General features: G+C 44.2%; 2 protein-coding genes across 2 annotated transcripts in view; both read left to right on the top strand.

Moving 5' to 3' along the window:
• LOC100956694 (N-acetyllactosaminide beta-1,6-N-acetylglucosaminyl-transferase) overlaps positions 1-15,518 on the top strand; it is an 89,042-nt gene that overhangs the window by 16,019 nt on the left and 57,505 nt on the right. The window lies entirely within an intron of this gene.
• LOC105886840 (N-acetyllactosaminide beta-1,6-N-acetylglucosaminyl-transferase) lies at positions 9,271-11,197 on the top strand. The gene has a single exon (XM_012804258.2). The coding sequence runs from the start codon at positions 10,248-10,250 to the stop codon at positions 11,172-11,174; it is 927 nt and encodes a 308-aa protein (XP_012659712.1). The 5' UTR covers positions 9,271-10,247; the 3' UTR covers positions 11,175-11,197.

Raw genomic sequence — 15,518 nt, forward strand, 5'->3', positions numbered from 1 at the left:
AAAAAAAAAAACTAACTGGACCTCATGGCAGATGCCAGAGGCTAAGAGAAGAGGATTGCTTGAGCCCAAGAGTTTGAAGTTGTTGTGAGCTACGATGCCATGGTACTCTACCCAGGATGAAAGAGTGACACTCTGTCTTGTAAAGAAAAGAGAAGAAAAGGAAAGAAAAGAAAGAAAGAGGAATCTATGTAATTTTTGGATCTATGTAATTTAAGTGTGCTGTGGTAGTTTATATATAGATTCAAATGTGCCAGGAGATAAAATGGTTTTCTGAAAGAGAAGCAGAGAAAAGCTTAACAAAAGGACTCTAACTGAAAGTGTGGGTAGCGTCGGGGGGGAACTATAAAAAATACCCAGGACCAATGAAAGTGTTAGTCATATCTAGACCTGACGTGGGGAGTTATGGAAAATGTGCTGTGGACAGAGGGCTGCTTTGAGAAGAACTCTGACTTTCAAATTGGGTCAAAAGATACAGATATCCTGCTGTGAACAGCAAGAAAGGAGCTGGGGGAAGGAGCTGGGTGCACTGGCAAACAGAACGGATGACTTAAGAGGGTACCAAGAAGTGTGAGTGATAACACTGTCAGCAGACTTTGGGGGCTACAAGGACCCCCACCTTTGTAATGAGGAAACCAAGATTTACACCGCTCTCTCTTCTCCTTTGTTGGCAAACCCAACCAGAGCCAAAGTCCATATATGTCAGCCCTCTTGCAGGGTGGACAAGACAGGGGAGGAGATCTAAAGGGTCACATGGGAGATTTTTCACTGCAATGATCTAACTTTTTTGTCAAACTGATTTTGATGGAATGCTGGTAATAGTGTGTCAGTATATTGTCATCCTGATAGTCCCCAGCCTCATCTTCATAAGAAAAGTAAAAAATAGACACATTTAACAAAGTGGTCAAGAGAGTAGGTGCGAGGATAGATGGGAAGCCAGGAAACAAGAGGGTGAAATCTAAGCTCCTGGGCCCTGTTCCCACCAAGTGGGAACAGAGGAAGAGGTACTTTGGGCTTGGTGAATTGTTCTCTGCAGAAAGAGATGTAACAATGGCACACGAGTACTTAGTGCCTCGAGATTACTTCCGGGTGCCTGTTAATTAGTCAAGGGTCAAGGCTTGGGATTCCAGGCCAACCTGGGGTCAAGTATACCCTGGATCATGCCTGCTGCATGTAACTGGCCAGAACATGCAGAAATGTGATCACCGGAAGAGGGGACTGAAGAGGTGAAATTTGGAGCTGAAAGGTAAAGATTTGATCAAAAGGTTTTCTGAGCAATAAAAAGTTGGAGGGAAAAGGAAAAAATGTTGAAATGTTCGCAGCCTAGGCGTATTCTCAATATAAATGATGAGTGACTGAATGTGAGAGGACAAAAAGATACGTTGGAAAAAGAAAGGCACGCGTCTGAACCGCAGGGAGCACCGCTGACCTTGTGTCTCAGGATTTCTCCATGCAGCAGATCTGGGCCTCCATGCAAAGGCATTCCTGGGCCTCCCAGATGGGATATGGGTGGGTACAGGAACCAAGAGCAAGAGCTTGGGAGCAAAGTCACGCATGTTCAAGTTCTGAGTCTGTCCTTACTAGCTAGGTGACCTCAGGGCGTGGTGAGGGGGCAGGTGGCAAGGGCAGTGACCTTGTGAGTCTCAATTTCCTCATCAGGAAAGTGAGGGTCATTTTAACCTCCCATGCCGGCTATCAGCATCACCACTCATCCCTCCTGGGGCCCTATTATAACATTCATTTTGCCTGTCAGTGCAGCCCCCTCTCTGTCTTCACATAATGTAGGTCAGCGATTTTCAACCGGTGTGTTGTGGCACACTCTTGTATCGTGAGAGGGTCTTAGGTATGCTGGGAAATTTTTTAAAGATCATTAATTAAATTATTTTCAAAAGAAGTTCAAAGCACAGTAAGTATATTGCTTTTTTTTTTTATTGAGTCTTTTTTTTTAATCTACATAATTTTTTTTTTTTGAGACAAAGCCTTAAGCTGTTGCCCATGATAAAGTACTGTGGCATCACAGCTCACAGCAATCCTCCAACTCCTGGGCTTAAGTGATTCTCTTGCCTCAGCCTCCCAAGTAGCTGGGAGTACACACACCCACCACAACACCCAGCCATTTTTTGGTTGTAGTTGTCATTGCTGTTTGGCAGGCCCAGGCTTGATTCGAACCTGCCAGCTCTGGTGTATGTGGCCGGCGCCTTAGCTGCTTGAGCTACAGGCGCGGAGCCTTATCTATGTAATTTAAGTGTGCTGTGGTAGTTTAACCATATAGGTTCAAGTGTGCCGGGAGATAAAAAAGGTTGAAAAACACTGATCTAGATGATAGTGCCTTAAATGTGGGCACCAGTTCTGTGTTGATCAGAACAGGTTTCTGAATGAAGCTTTACCCACCTCTTTTCTTATGGCTCCTTTTCTCTCAGACCCTGCTCACTAGTAGGAAGAAGGGAGATGTGGCTAGGTCATGGCAAAGGGGAGCTGTGTCAGAGGAAGCAGAGTGGAAACACCCTTAGCAGTCACCCTGCGTGAGGAAGAAGTGGTAGGGCTGGTGTGTGGTGCTGCAGAGCATTTGACTACATCTGCTGTCTGTAAATATTAGTTACTCACAATGGACTCCTGATTTCCGCTTACCTTGAAGACTCCCTCGGAAAAGATTTTTCTGAGGACCATAATTCATTCATTTGTTCTTGGTAAAGTATTAAATAACAGAAAAGTTGCCACATGGTGGCTCCTGCCAGTAATCCCAGCATTTGGGGAGGCTGAGGCAGGAGGACTGCTTAAGACCAGGAGTTTGAGACCAGCCAAGGCAACATAGCAAGACTCCATCTCTTAAAAAAAAAAAAAAAATTAAAAATGAGCAGGGTAGGATCGTTGTCCGTAGCATAGTGGTTATGGTGCCAGTTACATACACTGAGGCTGGTGGGTTCAAATGCAACCTCGGCCAGCTAAACAACAATGATGACCACCTCAAAAAATAGCCAGGCATTGTGGTAGGTGCTTGTAGTCCCAGCAACTTGGGAGGCTGAGGCAAGAGGATGGCTTAAGCCCAAGAGTTTGAAGTTGCTGTGAGCTGTGGCACTCTACCGAGGGTGACAAAGTCAGACTCTGTCTCAAAAAAAAAAAAAAAATTAGCAGGGCATGGTATGTGCCTATGGTCCTAGCTACTCTGGAGGCTGACACAGGAGGATCACTCAAGCCTGGGAGCTTGAGATTGCAGTGAACGATGACTGCACCATCGCCTTCTAGCCTGAGAAACAGAGTGAGAGTCTATCTCAAAAAAAAAAAAAAGAAAGAAAGAAAAGAAAAGTTCTGATTGCAGCCATCATTGTTATTTGGTGACCCGGGCTGGATTCAACCCTTCACCTTAGGTGTATGTGGCTGGCGCCTTAGCCACTTGAACCACAGGTGCTGAGCCAAAAAGAAAAGTTCCCGTACCATACACATTCAGCATGATGCATTTTCACAAAGCAGACATGCTTATGTAACCAGTATTGAAGTCGCTACCCTGATCTCCAAGCATACATTATTTTTAACTGTTTTTGTACTTTATGTAAAGGGAAATATACAGCATGTATTCTTTCTTCTGCTTTTTAAAAATCGTCCTTCAACATTATGTTTGTAAGATTTACCCTTTTTGTTGCAGGCAGTTGAATTTCATTCATTCTCCCTCCTATTGCATTAGAGAAAACCAATATCTAGAGACAATTTTGGTTGTCAGAGGTGGGGGAAGGGAGGTAGAGGATGTTACTGGCTTTAGTGGGTGGAGGCCAGGCACCTTAACAATGGATAGGCAGGCTTCACAACAAGGCCTTCTCCGTAGTGCCAAGGTTGAGAAACTCTGCTATGTAATAACTATCAATGGGTATTTGAGTGGTTTCCAGTTTGGGTTTGTTATGAATATGGTTGCAAAGAATATTGAATGATATGTCTGTGGATAAATATGTATGCATCTCTCTGGAGTAAATACCTGTGAATGGAATTGCTGGGTAATAGGATATAGATAGGCCCAACTTTAGTAGATATTCTTGGTTTTTCAAAGTTGTTGTACCAATGCACACTTCCCCAGCAGTTGTACTCCCATGGAGTACTTCCCCATTGGAGTTGTACCAATGCACACCCCCCCCCCGGAACATTCCAGTGGCTCCCCATTTTCAACAATTAACTTGGTAGTTTTTCCTTTTTTCCTCTCTCTCATCCTTCCCCTACATCCTCCTCTAATTCAGCTTATGGATCACTAGATACCCCAAACAGTAGTGTTTGTTGTTAAATAATCCTATTACATATTTTGTAAAAGATAGATTACGCAAGTATGGTCCCCATGCTTAGTAATTAGAGGCAGCTCTTGGGGCAAGATGACTTGCAACTAGGGTTTCTCCTATTTAAACTTCAGTGCCAGGTGTTTCTGTATATTCATTTTCTCCCATTCTTTTTAGTACAACCAATTAGTTTTACGTAGTAAATTTTGCTCTCAGAATCAGATCATCCACCGTTTGAGTTCTGTGTAATTAATTATACAATGCTGTTTATCTCAAAATATTGTGTGTGTTTTTTCCTTACAGTATATTACTTAGGTATAGAAAAGTAGATCAGGTAAGACTATTGAGGAAAAAAGTCAATGAATTTTGGTCTCAGGTCCATTGACTCTCAAACTTTGGGCCAGGGATGAGAAGTCTCAGCATTATCTGGGATCTAAATGCAAATTATTAAGGCCACCCTGCCACCTGTAGTTTAATGTCCCCTCTTGGTAATGAGCTAATTTTTACAAACTACTGATCAAGACTGTTTTATGCCCAAACTACAGACACACCAATTTGGCTGAATGTTTTGATACTACAATGAATGAGTCAATTGCCCTCCCAGGTTTAAGTCATTTCCACATGTAAATTCATGTCTTAAAATGTTATTTGGGGTAACTTATTTTTCATTTTCTAACCCCCCAAATGTCAGTCTTTTCATATTTCCGAGTGCTAAGTGTATGCTAATGGAAAGTGAATAAATAGATACATTTGCCTATTTAAATACTTTGTGCACTGTGTTTTACAAGTATTTGCTTGGCATTAATCAGGATACAGAGCATGTTTTCATGACAGTTTGCCACATAAAAATCAGGTGCTGCTCACTGTAGCTCACATAGCGATGAGTTGGTTTGGCTTGGTGCAACCACCTTTGGACTTGCCATGTGGGTCTTTAAAATTTTGCATAGTAAACTTCTAACCCTAAGGTGAGAGTTTAACATACTGCTTTAGGTTCTGTGATCTAGACAACAACTTATTCTGCTGCTAATTAGATAAATGGGAGAGAAAATAAAATGATTGGCCCCAGGAGAAGGAGGATTTTCCCCAGTGCACCCGGTTAAAGGGCTTCTCAGTTATGAGAGAAGTGTTGTTTTAGCTAAACACGTGCTTTGGAAATGTCTTCTCGCTTCTCTTTAGCATCACAATGGTCATCCAAAAAAAAAAAAAAAAAAGGACACCATTTACAAACCTTATCCTGGGTCCTAACACTTCAGATTGCACCAATCTCAGACTGAAAATATTTAGGAGGCAGAAAAAAAAGGATTGATTTTGTCTGTATTGAATATGTCCAGATTTCTTTTTTCCTTATTCATTTATTTTTTTGAGGCAAAAAAAAAAAAATACTTACTTTGTAAGTATTTGTCACCCTGGGTAAAGTGCGATGTCATCGTAGTTCACAGCTCACAGACTCCTGGGTTTAAGTGATTGTTTGCCTCAGTCTCCCAAGTAGCTGGGACTACAAGCACCCACCACAACACCCGGCTATTGTTAGAGATGAGGTTTTGCTCTGGCTCAGGCTGGTCTGGAACCTGTGAGCTCAGGCAATCCACCTGTCTGGGCCTCACAAGTGCTGGGATCACAGGTGTAAGCCACCATGTATGGCCCTTTTTTCTTTATTATTATTCCCTAAACAATATGGTATAACAAGTATTTACACGGCATTTATGTTGTATTAGGTATTACAAATAATCTAGAGATGATTTAAAGTATACAGGAGGAAGTGCATAAGTTGTATGCAACTACTACACCATGTTTTATCAGGGACTTGAGCATCCATGGATTTTGGTATCCCAGGGGTCCCAGAAATAATCCCCCACAGATACTGGGGAACTACTACACTTAACTGTCTGTCCAAAGTGAATTGAACTGCCAACATTCTCTCCTTTCCTATGTGTCATTTTTAGGTCAAAGGGAAAAACAAATCCCTATATTTTATAATTAAGAACAAATCACCAGGTGCCGTGGCTCACATCTGTAATCCTAGCACTCTGGGACGCTGAGGCAGTGGATTGCTTGAGCTCAGAAGTTCAAGACTAGCTGAAACAAGAGCAAGACCTCATCTCTACCAAAAAAACTAGCCAGGTGTTGTGGTGGGCACCTGTAGTCCCAGCTACTCAGGAGGCTGAGGCAAGAGGATCTTTTGCGCCCCAGAGTTTGGGGTTACTGTGAGCTATGATGCTATGGCTCTCTACCCAGGTGATAGAGTGAGACCATCTTGGAAAAAAAAAAAAAAAAAAAAGAACAAATCCCTGAGTCCTTTAGCTTACTTTAATAATAAAGCAAACCACACAAAAATATCTTACCAACAGAAGAGCCATCAGGGAACCCAAGAATGAATAACATCTCACTTCATTTCGTCAGAAGAGCCCAAGAATGAATAACATCTCACTTCATTTCGTCAGAAGAGCCCAAGAATGAATACCATCTCACTTCATTTACCTTAACTTTTTCTCTCAATGTAACTTAGCCCCTCAATGCTACTTCAACAAACTTGACCTCAGCATATCCCTTCAGGGCCCCTCTGGCCATTATTTAACTCTACAAATCTAGTGCTGCTTCTCAAATCTGTGTCCCCTCAACTTCTTTCCTAACTAAAAGATAGCAGTTAATTGGTCCCAGAACAATTATGAAAGTGTAATGAAGTTTGCATTCCTATGTGCAGTTAGGGCAAAGATGCAGGAGTGAGTGTGCACAAAATCCAGTCACCACCAATTGCTCGGAGGTGGACTCTTCTTTCAAGGAGAAGAAGTCCAAGTTCTTTTCTACCTGCCCTCGCTAGTTGACTTAGCCTGCCGTGCATTCTTAGTGGCCTTCTCAGTGTGGTCCATCTCCAACTCGTTTTTCTGTGGGGCCTGCAGCATCAGGCCAGGGCCACACACGGAAAAGCTGAGAGGTGCACATGGACGAGGACAGCCTTGTCCCCCTTGGACTTTTTCCCTTTTTTTGCTAAGATTCTAAGTCCTCTGTCATTTCAAATAAAAGTTGCCCTGTCATTTTGGAGCTATGTTCTACATATCGTCATACTTGGAAAAAAAATCTTCAATAACATACACAAAAGAAAGAATAAATGGAGTGCAGGGAAAGCCTTTAAGATGGCCCAGGGAGGCTAAGCATGTCTAGCCTGATTAATTGGCTAGTTCAGGAATAATTGCTTTCAAAGTTAGTGACAAGGCATGATTGCTAGGCCTGCAGGTGTCACCCTAGCTTCTGCCCCAGAAAAAAGGTGGGTAGGGGAGGTTGAGCTACCTGTTTGGCCTCAGTAGCCAAAAAGGATAAGCAGGTTGCATGGCCTTTTAGGAAGGAAAGGTAATAGGTAACGAAACCTTCCACTAATTCAAGAAGTAATTTTTTAAAAAAAGTTCTGTAGGGATTTTTTAACACTAGAATCTGAAAGCCGGGGGACATTAGCCCAAGGACGGGCAAAAGAGCTGGGAGGAAAAACAGCTGTATTTTTCAACACACAAACAATGCCATTGGAAGTAGTGGATTGAATACAGAAATAGTATCAAAGTCCCTAATTTGGTTTAGGTCTATATTCGTAACAGAGTAACATTAATGTCTGTCGTCTGAGCCTGTATAAATCTGAACCCCCATGTTACTGGCCAGTTGGACATAACAATGTAAATAGACCCTGTTGCCCTAATTAAGTTACATACACTGAATGCCTGGTGGAACTGCAAATATTTTAATATTTACTCTAAGCCATAAGGCTTTGCCAGATGAGCTACTGAAATTACTCTCTGTTGTTTAGAAACAGAATGCACAATAATCCGAAGGAGTTATTTGGACAAATACAAGTTTGGGAGTGAATTTTCCTTTATCATGAACTTTGGGTTATTCCTTTTGCTCTACTCCATAGAAAACTCTGAGAATAATCGGCTTTACCCATATAATGGCTACATTTTCTTTTTCTTACAACTAAAAATCCAGGAGTTGGTTATATAGTTTATCTGGGGGGAGGGAGTGGTGAGGACCATTTAGTAAGGGACAGAGAAAAATAATGTATACGCTGGAAAGATGAAAACTGTAAACAATGGCCAAGCATCGTGGCTCACACCTGTAATCCTAGCAGTGGATTGCTTGAGCTCAGAAGTTCAAGACTAGCTGAAACAAGAGCAAGACCTCATCTCTCCCAAAAACACTAGCCAGGTGTTGTGGTGGGCACCTGTAGTCCCAGCTACTCAGGAGGCTGAGGCAAGTGAATTGCTTGAGCCCAAGAGTTTGAGGTTGCTATGAGCTCTGATGTCATGGCACTCTACCAAGAGTGACAAAGTGAGACTCTGTCTCAAAAAAAAAAAGTAAACAATGAGAGCTAGAAGAATGAAACCAATGGTGTGCTCAGCAAATGACGTCCTCAGCTGGGTTTCCAGGTGCTGTGAATCCTGGAGGGTGGCATTGCTTTTTCTACCCTTGGCAAAAGCCAGGAATCAGCATGCTGTCCTATCAGTTCCAGTTAACAGTAAGGTAGAAAGTGTTCAAAAGGAAGAAGAGAACGTGCAGTAAAGGACATTCTTGGGCGGCACCTGTGGCTCAAAGGAGTAGGGTGCTGGCCCCATATGCTGGAGGTGGTGGGTTCAAACCCAGCCCTGGCTAAAAAAAAAAAAAAAAAAGGGACATTCTTTAATGTAAGGGACTGTATTTCCACCGTGAGTAAACACTTCAGGGTTGAGGCACTGAGTTGTTAACTTCAGGTAAATAGTGAGGGGATTGTAGTTAAATTGATGCTTTAGAAATCGTTTTAAGAGCATATTACATAAAATACATTAATGCATATTTCAGTAAAAAATACCTGGTGGCCAAGACAAAAGTGGAAGATGAGAACCTTTAAGCAAAACAGCTTGACGCTCCTGGGCCAAAACACAACTGTATTTACAGTCAGGAAAAACCAACATTTGTTTCCTAGGCGGTGGATAAGGGGAACTGAGCAGGTGTACAACACCGCCCCAGCACCTGTTCTTCCCGTGATTAAAGCCTGAATGCCCCCTGGATGCCCTGTGGGAGCATCATTGGTGCCGAGGGTTCAAGTTCTTCCCTGTGAAGCTTTAAGGTATTATCCGGATGAGGGGATGTGGCCCAGGACTTGTTCATCTGACCCCAACATCCTATGACAAACACCCCAGCTGATGCTGATGGTGAGAAAAGAGGGGTTCATTTTAAAGTCACCGGCCCAGGGGCCCCTGCAATTTCAGATGTTCTGGGACTGGAACTCCTCCTCCAACAAACTCTTTGTTTTGAGAAAGGGCAGGGTGGGGCCAGAAAACCTTACAGTGGAGCTAGGATGGATGAGATTTTCTTTTATTTGAGATTTTGTCACTTGAGTCCGGTTTCATGAAACAGCATGTTGGAAAACAGAGGCTGCGTTATACCCAGTGGATTGCGCTGGAAGAGCCGAGAGACCAGGTTGTGGGTCCCTGCCTCGGGCAGCAAGCGGGGGCAAGCCCGGCCGCCCGCAGAGCTACTAGCAGGAAGCCGCTTGCCTGCTGGAGCCCATCACTTCAACTCCGCCTTTCGGGTCGCTAATTCCCAGAGTGGTAATAGATGGTAATAACACGGGTGGGGGGAGGGAGGGAGCAGAGGCCGGTCGTGCAGAGGAAATGAAAGAAAAGAGATCTGCGAAACTACATTTGCAAGAGGAGAGTCGAGTCGCCGGAGTTGCAGCGAAACATCTAGCAGATGCAAATAGCCAGGCAGAGGGAGGGGAAGGCGCTGGGCTTAAGCAACCTGCTACGGGGGTTTAAACAAAGGAGGTTTGGAGAGGCGGGATCAGTCTCCAATATCGGCGGGCGGAGAGAGCCAGCCGCTGGACTCTCCCGGGGTGAAACTCAATAAATTCACAGCGTCTCCTTCAGGGTGGGAATGACCGGAGAATGTACCAAAATAAGAACTCAGAGAAACGAGTAAGTTTGGGAACAGAGCTGCAGATTGCACGGACTCCGACGTTGCGCCCTTCCCGGAGGCATGCCTTCATCCGTGCGGTACCTCTTTGCCGTTTCTGTGTCCAGTGTCATCATCTTCATCGTGCTCTACGTGTTCAGTTTCGGGGGCGATCAAAGCTTCCAGAGACTGAATATCTCAGACTCTTTGATGCTGACTCAGGTGTGCGCCTCCTTCATCAATGGGAAAACCCCTTTCCTGTGGAGAAACAAACTCATGATCCAAGAGAAGCCTTCCTGCAAGGAATACTTGACCCAAAGCCACTACATCACAGCCCCTTTATCTAAAGAAGAAGCTCACTTTCCTTTGGCGTATATAATGGTCGTCCATCACCATTTTGATACCTTCGCGAGGCTCTTCAGGGCTGTTTACATGCCTCAGAATATCTACTGTGTTCATGTAGATGAAAAGGCAACAGTTGCATTTAAAGAAGCGGTGGAACAACTCCTGAGCTGCTTCCCAAACGCTTTTCTGGCTTCCAAGATGGAGCCAGTGGTCTACGGTGGGATCTCCAGGCTGCAAGCGGATCTGAACTGCATCAAAGATCTGTCAGCCTCGGAGATCTCTTGGAAGTACGTCATCAACACCTGTGGGCAAGATTTCCCCCTGAAAACCAACAAGGAAATAGTTCAGTATCTGAAAGGATTTAAAGGGAAAAACATTACCCCAGGAGTGCTGCCCCCGGCACACGCAATTGGCCGGACTAAGTATGTCCACCGCGAGCACCTGAGCAAAGAGCTTTCCTATGTGATAAGAACAGCGGCGTTGAAGCCGCCTCCCCCCCATAATCTCACCATTTACTTTGGCTCTGCCTATGTTGCCCTGTCAAGAGAGTTTGCCAAATTTGTCCTCCATGACCCTCGGGCTATCGATTTGCTTCAGTGGTCCAAGGACACTTTCAGTCCTGATGAACATTTCTGGGTGACACTCAACAGAATTCCAGGTATGTGAGATTCCATGTTTCTCGCCAAAGACAGGTGCGGTGTTTGGAAGAACCAGACTTTTTTTTTTTTTAGCAAGTACAGGATGAAAACTGACTTGTATATAGTTCTCACCCTAGTCTTTTCTAAACGTAGAATGATGTTCTTTGTGCAATAATTCAAATGGCTTAACGTGACCAAATAATAACTTTCAGTGGGGTCACCAAGCAGTTCAAGTTCTTTTGCATACATCTTCTTATTCAGTCTTTGATATGTTCAGTACCATTGTTCTCCCAGTGTCCCTCTTTATACATTTGTTAAACTTGCTCTTCCCCTGCGGTCTTTGCCTGGGCAGCCTCCTGCGTACTCCAGGCCTCTGTAGGCTCCTTCCCCTCAGCCAGATCCCAGCTCTCAGATGCGGCCAGCTCTGACCACCCACTTGTCATTGGCCCCCATACCACCCTGTTTTCCCTTTGAAGAGCTTATCACTATCCGGAATTACCATATTTACCTATCTGCCTGGTCTTATTCTAGATCTCCTCTGCTCTAGCTTGATGAAGCCAGGGTCATTTTCCAGGGTCCTTAATGCTTAGGACACATAGTAAATGTTGAATAAATATACATTAGATGAATGAATGAGTGAGTGAATGAATGAATGGATGAATGGCAAAGCATGAGGCTTTACTGGATACCATCGCTGTCTCCCTCAGATCCAGTGAACTAAAACATATTTGGACTCAGGCATGCACTGTATCAGGCATGTAGGGTTTTTTTTTTTTAAATACATTTTATTTCAGAAAAAAATGACATTCTAGAGGAAACTTTATCCTCTCTCATCAAAATGTTTCTACCTTTAATGATACTTACCAGCTCGGTCATTTTTTAAATTGTGCAAAGCATGATAGGATTTCTTCTGAAGGAAATAGTGTGTTTGGACTCAATGAAAAATACAAAATGGATCTCTGATGAACTAGACAGCATTATTGTAATGAGAGAAAAGCAATCATTGTTCGGGTTGTTGGGGGCCTGCCAAGTTGGAAACACTGGTAGGTGCTCTCAGGCTGCAGGGCAGGGCCTGCCGGCTGATAAACACACCAGCATTCTCTGGAAAATACCATGTTTGGTCTCTGAATCCCAGCGGGGCTTGCCTGGGGAGCAGGGCTCCCTCGGTACTCTGCATTTTCTCTTTTTCCTAAGTCTCCTTTTCCTAACCAGTGGTCACCATCTTTTCACTTTTGATCTGTTGTTTCCATCACCAGCATATAATTTAGGAGCATTAGGCACTTAGAGACTGATGTTCAGACTTAAATATTTATTCCCTGTCTATTTTCACCATTCCTTTAAAATTCATAAGTTGGTTCTTAGCCATGTGGTTCCTTAGGTACTGCACTGAGATGAAGCCTTTAAATAACAAAGTGTGAATTGCCACTTTAAAAAAAAAAGAGGAAAAAAAGGAAAAAAGAAAAACTTGGTTTGGGCTTGCGTTAAATATCCTTGGTTACTTTGTCTGAAGAATGGACAGTTTTATTACTGTCAAGTCAGTATAAGAAAATCAAGGAAAGAAGACTCTCCTGTTTTTCCTGAGCTCCCTTCCTCTTTTCTACTCCAGTCAAATAGATAATGCATCTCAGTCTCTGGTGAGAGCAAGAATGATACCTGGATAGGTGCAAGAGAGAAGACCTTTTTTGTTGTGTGTTTGTGGCTTGGCTCCTCTGCTTCTGCCCACTCACAGCAACAATGTAACCCCACGTATATCTCAGAACCTCATGGAACCTCAAATCTCTCCAGCTGCAACATGAGGGACCAGGGTAGGAAGGCCCTTTTTGTTCCCACACATACCTTTCTTTGCAGAAGATGCAAAGCCCAGAACCACATAAAAACTTCAGTGACTACTGGGAATCTGTAGAGAGAAAGCCTGGACTCCGCATTGCCCGCATTGCCCTTTAGCGTTGGAAGTGAAAGCCCCTCTACAAAGCATCTCTCCAGAGAGGAAGGAGACTATGGTCCATGTCAGTGTCCGGTCCCAGCTGATTCTGCAAGGAATGCATTTCAGGATAATGTGCTGTTTCCTGGAGCTTTGCCTCTTTCCTTTCTTAGACTGTGGGCAACATCCTGGTTCAGGGAGAAAGAATATCCTGCTCCGAGGTGGGGCCTTTCCAAAATTACACGTGAATTAAAGCAAACAAATCATCAAATGCTCTGGTGGTGGCTCCCCCCACCTTCAAAGGCAATGTAATCTCACGCTCGAGTAACTCCAGCGGTTTTACGCTTGAGCATTCCTTGTGATTTAAGATTTGGAGTGTGACTTGGTGCTTTATAGCCAGACAGCCTTTCATCCTATCAGCTCTTCTGTTTCCCATGCCATGTTAAGGGGAACAGGTCTTCTGTACACACAGCATAAACATCTTTCTTGCAAACCTGTGCGTACAGATGATGCTGTTCATTTCTCCCTTTAAAGTGACTGTATCCCTTTCTCCTAAAGTATGTGTGTTACAAAGAGCCTGTGCAGGCACCTCGGGTTTCCCAGAACACCCCCAAGAGCAATCAGTAATATAACCAAGAAAATGATGAGCATGCTAGAATTAGATGGTATCGGAAAATAAAGTAGAAATCAGATAGAATGGGTAAGACTGAGCAGGAAGGATGTTCACAGAAGTAGCACGCATCACGTGGCGTCATGCTGTCCTTTCCCCCAGTAGTACCATTCTCATGAGAAAATAATTTCTCTCTTGGTTTTCAACCACTGTGTTAGAAATGGTGATAGAACAGGCCAGGAAGAGGTTCTTGAGGGTTCCAGTCTCACGCTCTGCAGGGGAGCCAGGGAGCCCAGCTGTCACCCTTCTAGGTGGCCTCTGTGCAGGTGGGGTGTCTAGCCCTCTCCTTTCTGGCCACATCCTCAAAGGAAACCCTCTCGGATCACAGATTCCTCTTTGTCGGGCTACAGAGCATCAGACCCTGACGGCAGTCACTGACTCTCACTTCTGGGACACCCTTATATTTTCTACTTTTCAGATCTTTTCATTATTGCTCTGTCACCTTAAGAGAAGCCCATTTTCTCTAACTCTTCTGTTTATTCTTCTAGCACATTCCTCTGCCTGCCTGCCCCAAGGAAGAGCACCTGAGGCCATTTAGACTGTTGCTTTACAGCTTGTGAAATTGTTCAGCACCCGCCCTAGCGGCCGCCGGTCCACTTTCCACACAGTCGGTTCCCAGGGCTGGACTGTCTGCCCCACCCCCTCGGCCGGTCCAGCTGTAAGGAAAAGGCACGGCCACCGCCTACTGCTTTTCCCTCTCTGTGTTAAGTTTGTTCTTTTGAATCTTTGCTCATTCACCACCCTGACCTTTCTCATGCCGGGATGTTTGGGTTCCATAAGAATGTTTTCATTTGTCTCTCTTCCTTTTTCCACTTTGTGTACATTTTTTTCCTTCAGAGGGCCCTTTGTCAGATCCTCTCGACCTCAGAAGGGACCACATGATCACATTTCCTCATTTTTTAAATTCTAAAAGTAGCCTGTTTCCTACTTCGTTTTTTTTTGTTTGTTTTTTTTTTTTCTTTTTTAACTATGACCTTTGTTTACATATGCACATTCTTTGGGAGAGTGTTACAACTCTATAGGTTGCAAGTGTCAGAAACTCAACTCAGAGTAGCTTAAACAAACACCGGCGGCTGGTCACATATCTGAGACACCCAGGCAGCTCCCAATCAAGCTGGATCTGTAGTTCCAACAGTGTGTCCAGGTCTCTTTCTTGCCAGCTTGTCTCTCTGTGGGGTGACCAACTATCCCTGTTTGCCCAGGTCTGTCTTCAGGGTGGGACTTTCATGGGCAGAACTGGAAAAGTCCCTGGCTAGCTGGGTAGAGTTGGTTACCCCACCTCTCTGCCCTGTTTTGGCTTCATTCAGTTGGTTCTGTCCCACAGTGAATCAGCGGTGGCCAGAAGGAGCTCCAGGCTTACCTTTGACATCTGGCTCTCTGGGGATGGGGGAAGAAAGTCTTTTTTTTTTTCTGGTACTTCCAGCAACTGCCCCCTCTCCCCTCAGGAGACTTCAGATTGATCTTATGTGGTCTGGATTCCTAAACCTAAATCAATTGGGTGACCACCCTTTCTTTGGTTACTGTCCCACCCTGGAGCTGAAGGATGGGACAGGCCCTGTTGGAGGATGGCTCCTCAGAGAGATGCTGGGAAGACATGTGCCCACACAGGATGGTTCCTTATCCTCCAGAGGGCAGGTGTTAATGAGCATGTCCACATGACCTTAGAGGGGCAAGACGTAGTGATTAAAGAAGGGCCTGCTGCTTTAACAACTTGAGTGATTTTAAGTGATCCCAGTAACCACATCCTTTACCTTCATATAAACACGTTTACAAGAAATGTC

Source organism: Otolemur garnettii, unplaced genomic scaffold (genome assembly GCF_000181295.1).
Source record: "Otolemur garnettii isolate 467f Iridium unplaced genomic scaffold, OtoGar3 scaffold00026, whole genome shotgun sequence".
NCBI classification, from domain to species: domain Eukaryota; kingdom Metazoa; phylum Chordata; class Mammalia; order Primates; family Galagidae; genus Otolemur; species Otolemur garnettii.